Raw genomic sequence first — 9405 nt, forward strand, 5'->3', positions numbered from 1 at the left:
ATGCCGGTGAAATCGCTCCTGGCTGTGTGCCTGGTGCTGCTCCCGTTGGCACTGAGGGATGGAACCACCCAAGCAATATCCCCTCGCCCTGTCTGTCCTCCCTGCCGCTTTGGAGCGGAGCATCCCCGTTCATCCCCATTGCCACACGCGCTTCCTGGGCCCTCGCATGGTGCAATAAACCACCGCACGCCCCTCTGGGCCAACAAGCTGGGCTCCCCAAGCGCAGGGCTCACCAGGGATGGATGCAGCCATGCATCCGTCCCCTTGCACTAAGTGCCTGCAGCCACGCTGTCCAGCCCAGCATCACTGCAGGGATAGCTTGGAGAAGTGAATTTGCGGGGTCACAGAGCCAGGCAGCGATGCCCGCCAGCTTCTCGCAGGCAGGAGGGCAGGTTTTGCTTCCTGGTCCGGCAGGGAGTTCCCCGCTGGCTTTTCACCTGCACGAGCACCGCTTGGGTCAGTGGCGAGGTGGGGCCGACGGAGCTGCTGGGGCCGCCCGGTTCCTGGGCTGGCAAAGCAGACTTTCCTGTTTCGGCTGTGCTGTGCGGCCACCATCCCAGCTCCGCGTCCAGCAGGGTCCTGTCTCACCCCGCAGCATGCCCCTGCCACGTGCGGCAGCTGGGCCCGGAGCCCGCACAGCAGGGAAGAGAGACTGAGGCTGGGAAGGAGGCGCGTCGGTAAGTCTGGTTTCGGGAGCCCGGTCAGCACAGGGTGGAAGCGAGAAGCAGGGGTCCCCCAGCCCCTTTTCCAGGAGCAGGGATGCTCGATGCTCCCTGCAAAGCCCACCAAGGCTGTGCTGCCTCTCCCAGACTGCAGCAGGGCTGTCCCCCTCATCCCCAAAACAGCGACTCAGGTCACCCCATGGGGCTGGGGTGAGCTTTTATTTTAAACCAGGGCCAATGTCAGACCAACGTGACACAGCCCGCGGGGGTCTGACAGGGAAAAAGCGCTGAGACACCTAATTTTGTGCTGGGTGCGTGCCTGCTTGTCTGCGCTGTCATGTCCACCCACCGCCACAGCCCTAAGCCGCAGTCCGGCGCCTCCTAAATATCACAGGCACGTCACCAGACACTGATTTCTGTGTGTGGGGACAGGAGAAACCGATAGGATAGGACAAAGGATAATGGCTTTAAACTGAAAGAGAGTAGATTTAGATTAGATGTAAGGAAGAAGTTCTTTTCTGTGAGGGTGGGGAGGCACTGGGACAGGTTGCCCAGGGAGGGTGTGGATGCCCCATCCCTGGCAGTGTTCAAGGCCAGGCTGGATGGGGCTTTGAGCAACCTGGTCTAGTGGAAGGTGTCCCTGCCCATGGCAGGGGGGCTGGAACTAGATGATCTTTAGGGACACTTCCAATCGAAACCATTCTATGATTCTATGATCATTAAAGCTGCTGGTGGTGAGGCTGCCAGCAGAGATCGTGTGTCCAATGGTACAGACATCCCAGGTGGCCCCGGTCACCTGGCAAGTCACTTAACCTGCACTTCATTGCACCAGCAATGATGCTGCAGGGATGACAACAATTCCCACGTCCCTCCAGCCCTACGCCCGCGTGCGGCAAAACCCACTGTTGGAAAAATTAAAGGCTTTTGCTGGCTTTGCAGGCTCAGTGGAGGGAAGCGCAGAGGTGGTTTCTCCCCAGTAGGATCCCCGAGCAAGGAACCATGGCCCTGCGTGGTGGGAAGAGTGCAGGCAGAGCAAGGCGGTGTTGACTGCTTGAGCAGGGACCTGCTCGGGCAAGGGGCAGGCGGCTGGGGCAGCCAAGGCAAACAGGCACATACCTGCCAGCCTCGGTCACGGCACTGGGACCAGGTGCCGCCAGTGCCGTGATGGCTGCAGACCCACTCGCTGCACAGCTCCCAGCTCCTGCTGCCGCTCCTCACCTGAAAGGAGGCAAGAAGGAAGTTTTGGCTACAAGGAAGCAGTCATGCTAGAATAAGAGCCTTGCTATGGGGAGGGCAGTAGTGAAAAACCATTCTGCTTTAAATTTGAAGCATTCCCTTAAGCTGCGTCAGCATTGCCAGGTGCACCGGTTGGGCTTACGCAAATTTTCCGAGCCTGTGTGACCCCAGCCTGGTGGCACCGCTGCCACCTGCAACACAGGCACCAGCCCCACTGCAAGCCCAGGAGCAAACCCTCGTGCTCTTCAGCCCTGTGAGAAGGGGGAAAATAGCCAAAAAAGGGTGTTAGCTAATGGTGGGGCTTGCCTGGGGCTGACCAAACCCTTCAGCTCATGCTGCCTGGCCAGGCAGGAGCCAGCATAAAACAGCTCTTGGTTTTTTTTTTTCCCCTACAGCTAGGTGATTCCTCTTCTCACAAACAAAGGAAAACTCCCTAATCCATACCCCACTCCCTCCCCATTCCAAAGGCAGGCTTGCAAGGATATAAAAGAGAAGGCTGTAGGCTACTCCCTGAGTAGGCTGCCCACAGCTCGTCCCGCTCCATTTCATACCTCCTTGCCAAAGTGGCCAAGCCCCAAATGCCTGGTTCTATGTTTTAATTGTTTGCTCTCATTAGAGCCCTGGGCCACCGGCAGCACACAGGCTACTGGAGAGGAAATCCCCACCCTGTTAATTTTGCTTGTGTTGCCAGGTCAGCCCAGCTTAGCTGTGGCAGTGGCAGCCAGGAAAGGCATGGTGATGGCCTCCCCGTTCACCAGTAGCCCTGTGACCATCCCCACCACAGCTCGGCCAGGCTTCCTGGGCAGCTGGGTGAACCGGATCCCATGTGAGTACAGTGGTGCTTGCCCTGCTCTCTCAGGCAGCGTTATCTGGCGGGGTTCCTGGAATCTGAGGCTGTGTAACCACTTCTCCCTCCCTCTAAAATCCCTTTTTCCGGTGGGGTCCATCGGGGTGGGGATGCTGCAGAGTGGTACCGTGCTGCTTGAGGAGCGCAGGGCATCCTTGCTGCCCATTTGGGGAATAGTCTCCAGCCTCAGCCTCCCTGCATGGGGCCTGTCCAGGATTATAAGGGCAATTTTGAAAGTACAACTCCTTAATGCTGAAGCACCAGGAAGGGGTTTAAATGCACTCTATATGTTTTTGCTTGGTTTTAACTCTTCTGTTCATCTCTGCTCTCCGAACATCGCACCAGTACCCAAATGGGCGCTCATTGCTGTGGCTGTGGCAGTAGGAGTTCTTCTCCTCCCCTTCCTCATCTGCGTTGTCAGGTGCTGCTGTGGCAAGAAGAAGCCTAAGAAGAAGGAGAGAGTCAACATGTGTGCCGTCAGCAGCTCCACCACAGCCAGCCTCGTGCGTCTTGCTTTCCCCTCTCCCTCACCTCCCTCCTCTCTGAGAAGTTTGCTGCCATGCTGCCTGGTCCTGGGGGTGGTGGGAGCACGGCATGGCTGGGGATGTGGTGGAGCATGTCCTGAGGGTAGTGCTACTCTCTGCCACAGGTCCAGCCCGAGATGGAGGACCTGGAGCAGGGCACAGAGCAGACGGGGCGAGGAAAGCTGCAGTACTCCCTAGAGTACAACTTCCGTGCGCAGGAGGTGGGGATGCTCGCGGCCGCGTCCCAGCAGGGAAAAGGCTTTGCTCTTGCATGGTCCCTCTTTGCTACCCACTGAGGTGGACCATACCCTCTTGCACCTCTCCACCTGCCTGCAGCCTGCCGGCTCTCGTGCCCGCATGGCGTGGAGGCATCCTCCCTGCTGCACTCACTTCTCACTGAGCCCCCCGGGTCATCTGACCCCATCCTCCTCCACCTGGTGACCTTGTGCATCACTCCTTTTAAGTTGAAAGTCGGAGTGAAGCAGGCAGCCGAGCTGAAGGCCATGGACAGCGGAGGCACATCTGATCCATATGTGATCGTCTACCTAACGTCTGATAGAAAGAAGAGGTATGAGACCAAGGTTTACCGCAAGACCCTGAACCCGGTCTTCAATGAGAGCTTCACTTTCCAGGTAGGAACTATATCTGATGATGTTTTTTTGGTCCCATCAGGAGTATTGCATGGGCCCTGTTCCCTGGGAAAAGGCATCTCCAGGCAGGGAGATGCCTTTGCAACCAGGATGGGGCAGCGTCAGAGAGAAAGACTTGTTGTCGCATCTGCCGCCCCATCCCATGGGGCAGGGCTGCCACCAAGGAGTGAGCCCAGGCTTTTGGGTCCTCCCCTGCAGGTACCCCAGGCGGAGGTGCCTGAGTCCACACTGGTGATGCAGATCTACGACTTCAACCGCTTTGCCAAGCATGACATCATCGGCGAGGTCCGGCTGCCCCTGGCCAGTGTCAGCCTGCAGCATGTCATCGAGCAGTGGAGCGACCTGGCAGCAGCCGGTAAAGTGGAGGTTGGTCTTGGAGAGTGGGAAACTCTGCCGGGAGGGATGTGCCGTTGCTTCGCTTGCCACCACTCCAAGAAGCAGGCCCTTAGGGCCAAGCATGAGGGTGGGGGAGACCCAGGAAACCTGGGGCCAGCCTGGTGCTCCAGCCCCAGGTCAGCCGGCTCCTCTGCCCAGTGCTCATCACTGGCATCTCTCCATCAGGAAGAGCAGCTGGGCGAGATCTGCTTCTCGCTGCGCTATGTCCCCAGCACTGGCAAGCTGAGTGTGCTCATCCTGGAAGCCAAGAAACTGAAGCGGATGAACTCCCATGGGCTCTCAGGTCAGCAGGGGCTGCCCATGCTCAGATCCCCCTACTCCTGCCCAGGCCTTAATGACGGCACCAAGAGCTGCAAAGCATTGAAAGCTCTTGGTGCTGAGACCTGCTTCCCGCTGCCACCACCATACCCAGCCCTCAGCCGGCTCCCAGCCTTCCTCAGCACAGATACTTCAGCTTTGGGCAGAGCTGGAGGTATCTACCAGGAGATGTCATGGCTGGATGGTTCGGGGAGCTTGTGGCAGGAGGTGGTGAGCTCTGAGGTGGCTGGCAAAGGGAAGAGGGGTGGATGCTCCCACGAGGAGTAACAAGTGGGATGCTGTGCTCTGCTTGGGAATGGCTCAGGGAAGGGGTTTTGTGGTTGAGCTCCTCAGTCAAAAATTGTCACTTGTGCCAGCTGTGTCCTCTCTCTCCTCAGATCCTTTTGTCAAGGTGCATCTCATCCTGAACAGGAGGAAATGGAAGAAGAAAATGACAAGTGTGAAGAAAAACACCTTAAGACCTTACTTCAATGAGGTGTTTGTTTTTGAGGTGCCTTTCAATCAGATCAAGGTGCGTTCCCCTGCAGCACCCAGGGTTGAGCAGGTCCCTGCTGCGGTGAGTCCCTCCCACTGACCCTCTTTCTTTTGTTCCCCCTTCCAGAACGTGGACGTGGTCATCTCCGTCTGGGATCACGACAAAGTGACCAAGAACGAGCCCATCGGCAAACTCTTCCTGGGCTGCCGAGCCACAGGCAACCAGCTGCGGCACTGGTCTGACATGCTGTCCAACCCACGCCGGCCCCTCACCCAGTGGCACAGCCTGCAGCCCCCAGATGTTGTCGACAAAGCCCTGGGGCTAAAGTCTCACCTCAAGCTGCCCCTGCCCCTCAGATAGTGGGGAGTCTCCTCCTCCACCCAGGGGAAGGATGGAGGGCTTGTGGAGGGGTGAGGGGCTTCTGCTCAGCAACATCTAGACATGTTGGTCCCTGCTCAGTGTCAGCAGAGGGGAATGGGAGCACTTTTTGGCTAAGAGATGATCTGGCTGCTGGTGCAGCTCATGCCCTGTGTAATGCCCAGAGCGGGGCGGCTCAGCACCCCAGGGCAAGGCTGGATGTGGAGAATACTAGAGGGGATGGCATGGGCACAGGAGCCGGCTCATCCCAGCTGCTCGCAGGCTGGGGGGACAAATACACAGAACTTCAAGCTCATGCAAAAACACCGAGTCCGTTGATATTTTTAAAGCAGAGGATTAATGTGCCAGGAGCCTGGGGTGGGCAGTTTCTTTAGTTGTGAATAACTCCACAAGAGGCGAGTTCTTGGGAAGGCTTTATGTGTCCTGTGAAGGCTTTTAAACAAGACCAAGATCTTAAAGCACCCTAAGAGGCTTGAGAAGAGAGAAAGAGGACAGGCTGACGAGGAAGGTGTTGGAGATACAGGACTAGCTCTTTAGTGCCTCTGTGATAAGCATGCTCTGTGTCCTGGCTAGAGGCTAAATGAGACAGCAAAATCAGCCACTGGTTGTCCACATGGCTTTACTCTTAGCCTATTCCCAGCTCGTGCTGACTCGTGCACGCCAAGACGTGACTCAGGTTATGGGACTCACCAGTGACCATCCCCATGGACCATGCAGATGAGGATGCACAGTGTCAGCTCCATCCACCCTGCATGGTCCTAGCGCAGCAAGATTTGCACCTCCAGCACCTAGAGGTGCTGCCAAGGTGGAGGGGCTGAGAGTCTTGCTTTCATATCATGATCATACTACCCTGTTGAAGGCTGGGTTGCAGCCCTCATGTCACTTCTGGGCAGGTTTCATGTAATCTGGGAGGTTTTTGTGGCCAGATGTCCTGCCCTGCCCTGCCCTGCTTCATGGGGCCTTGGAGTGGGGGCTATGTAAGTAAAGATCACTTCTAGAAGGATGAGGGCATTGGAGAGCTGCCACCATCCCTACCCAACCTTGAGTACTCTGCACTTTGTGGTGGCTTGAGAACAGCTCCTCTGAACCATCTGCAGGAGGAAGCTCACCGCATTGGGCTGGAGGAGGGACTCACCCTTGCTCCAAAATACTTCTGCTAAAAAGCAGCCATAGCACACAGATGATCTGGGCTCATATGATGGAATTTCAGCCCAAAAGACAGAAGTAATTTGCACCACGGGGAGCTGCGGGCACAATGCTAATCGCTATCGCCTGGGCTCTGGCGGGGGAGGGAGCCTGGCGCATTAATGAAGAGCCATTAATATTGAAAAGCAGTTAATCTGCAATTACCCGGAGCTCCGTGGAGCGACCATCTGAGAGTTAAACAAACACAGTGAAGCTGAGGAAGATTGTGAAAACTCTCGATAGAGATTAATGACCTGAGCTTAACCATAAAAAGTTACTGCGTCTGCTTCTTGATAAATATTCTCCAGGCTTCACCATGGCCGTGAGAAGGGAAGAAATGACAGGGTGGTTTTGAGATAGCTGTAACAAGTGGAGTGTGGCTTGTGCTGGGGAAACAGCATCTGCTGGCAGCTGCTAATGAGATGGAGGAGGAAATCAGTCACCTGAGAAAGACTTGTAAAGGGATGCTTTAAAGCCTCAACCTTCAGTCTCAGCCTTAAATCAGGCTGGAACGGGCTGTGCAGAAGGGAACATCTCTGAACTGGGTTTGGGGTCCCAAATCCATCACCAGGTTGTTTTTTGGTGATGTTCTGTGGTGATTTAGGGTCATGCAGGACCCAGAAGAGCTTTTGGAGGTGTTGGGAACAGGCATTTCTTATTTGTGCGTGTGTGTGCTTTTTCTAGCCCTCTTTTTTGAAGTCATGGCCTTGAGGTTCACTGCATAATTTATGGGGCCGGGCATAAAAGCACATACATATTAGTCCCAAAACGGACACGCTTGGAGAAGGTGCAGGGACATCCCTTCCTTGAGAAACATTACCCCCAATACCAGTGCCTGCCGCTCCTCTCTCCAGCTTTGGCCCCACTCAGAGCCTGAATCGCTGGTGCAGTCCTGGGTGAGCAAAGCTGGCGAGGGAAGCCCCTGGTGCTTTTAGGGGGGAAGCCAGGGAACCTGGGAGCAAGTGCTCAGCTGGGCTGGCGCTGGGCAGCCTGGGGTGAGCCTTGGTGCCGTAATACTCAGCAAACTGATTTGTTTGCTCAAGAGGGAAATGTGAGCGGGTGGGGATGATCTCCACCCAGCTCCAGTTTTTAATGTACTGCCGAGGCTGCTTTCTTCCTCCACCATTGCTTTTCCTTCTCAGTCTGCTTTTGCTCTCACAACGAGGCTTTGCGTGCTCTCCTCTGGCAGGATCCTCTTAGTATCTGCTGGCAGCTGTTTGAAGCAGGGCTGGTGGAGCTGGGCTTCGTTTCGTGGCTTATTTGACCCAAAGTGAACACGGCCTGCTTGGGAGCCTGTTCACAGGAAGGCGGACAGCCCTGTCTCGCATGCAAGCATCTCCTTTTCACCTCCCTGTGGCCTTGGCAAGGCTAGTTGTCCCTCATCCACCAAGGCCAAATGTCTGAGCATCTTCTGCCTGTCCAGTGCTCCTCGTGTACTTGGGAGGGCCTAGAGCAGGAGGATTCCCCAGTGGAAGATGCAACAAAAGAGAAGTTAAAGGAGGGGGGGAAACCAACTCCTCCTCAGCTTGTGTCTGTGCTGGATTCCCACGTCTGCATCTAGAGGGCAGGGCAGGTACGTGCTCTGAGCTGGCTCTCTGTATCTTCTGGTCTGTGGCCCCCGTTAGAGCCTCACCAGCCAAGATTTCTTCTTCTGGAGATGGAGCATGTATGCGAGAGGGAGAAAAAGCTGTGATGCTGTGGTGCAAGCCCCTTCCCATTGCTGCAGAGCCATGCGGCAATGCTGGGGTGTCCAGGTGGCTTTTTCTAGGAGGCAGGAGCCAGCCCTTGCCTGATCCTGCACCACAGGGCCAAAGGGGGTTTTGCTGGTGGGTTAAGAGGGGGCAAAAGCAAGTATCCAAAGCCAGTCTGCACTGTGCAAGGTGCCCGGGTGGTGGGTTGGGGGGTTTGTTTCTCTGCTTCACACAAGGGACAGTCTCCCTGCATTTAATTAGCAGCTTTGCACATTGGTGGAAAGGTGAAAAGCAGGACTTGGGCCAGGCAGAAGTCTGTTAAAGGAGACAGGAAGTACTGAAAATTGAGGTGTTTGCTATTAAGATTTATAAGCTCATTTATTTACATCCAGATCCAAGATTTCTGGCCTTCAGAAATCCCTTCCAAAGCAAATTATTCCCTTGTTTAGTGATTTTTATGATATTTGTCCCTGCACTTCAGGAAATCAAGTGGGAGAGCTGCACCAGGAGAAGGCTGAGCCTTATACGTGCTTGTCACCAGTCGTCTGCCATGAGATAAAAATGATTATGGGCTGTCATCATTCAGCCTGAGTATGGGCTGGCTGTCCTCCAGCCACAGATTTTTTGGCTAGTCTCACAGTTTTTGAGAGCTGGAGAGTATCTAGGCTCTTCTCACCAGGAGCAAGCGTGCCCGTTTTATAAATATTCGTTAGCTAGCATCATTATGTCTTGCAATTTTATGGGCAAAACGTGTACTTTGCCATGCATGGGTCTCTTTTTTAAAAGCTCCAGCTCCTGGATTTGTGGGGTCTTACGCAGGTTTGCAGCTTTTTCTTTTAAAGCACATTTTTATCCTTTGTGGTTGCGGGGAGTGGGGCAGAAATATATGAGGATGCCTCCCCGCTCAAAACCGAGAGGATGGTTGGCTTTTGATTGAGGCTCTTGCAAAGTAGCAGGGGTCCCGGCAGCTGCCCGGACATGCTGCAAGCCCGGGGTTTGCCGTGGAAGGCTGGCAGTGCGTGATGGCAGAGGGAGGCCCCGTG

General features: G+C 55.3%; 1 protein-coding gene across 1 annotated transcript; it reads left to right on the forward strand.

Moving 5' to 3' along the window:
• Positions 1–5748, forward strand: SYT8 (synaptotagmin 8). Its single transcript, XM_030039746.1, has 10 exons — positions 1–44; positions 415–677; positions 2590–2724; positions 3091–3248; positions 3395–3490; positions 3734–3901; positions 4118–4285; positions 4481–4598; positions 5011–5144; positions 5235–5748. Exons 1-10 carry the CDS (start codon positions 1–3, stop codon positions 5466–5468), a joined length of 1518 nt encoding a protein of 505 aa, XP_029895606.1. The 3' UTR covers positions 5469–5748.
• Positions 5749–9405: the final 3657 nt, after the last annotated feature.

The sequence above is a fragment of the Aquila chrysaetos genome, chromosome 16 (assembly GCF_900496995.4).
Source record: "Aquila chrysaetos chrysaetos chromosome 16, bAquChr1.4, whole genome shotgun sequence".
Lineage (NCBI taxonomy): Eukaryota > Metazoa > Chordata > Aves > Accipitriformes > Accipitridae > Aquila > Aquila chrysaetos.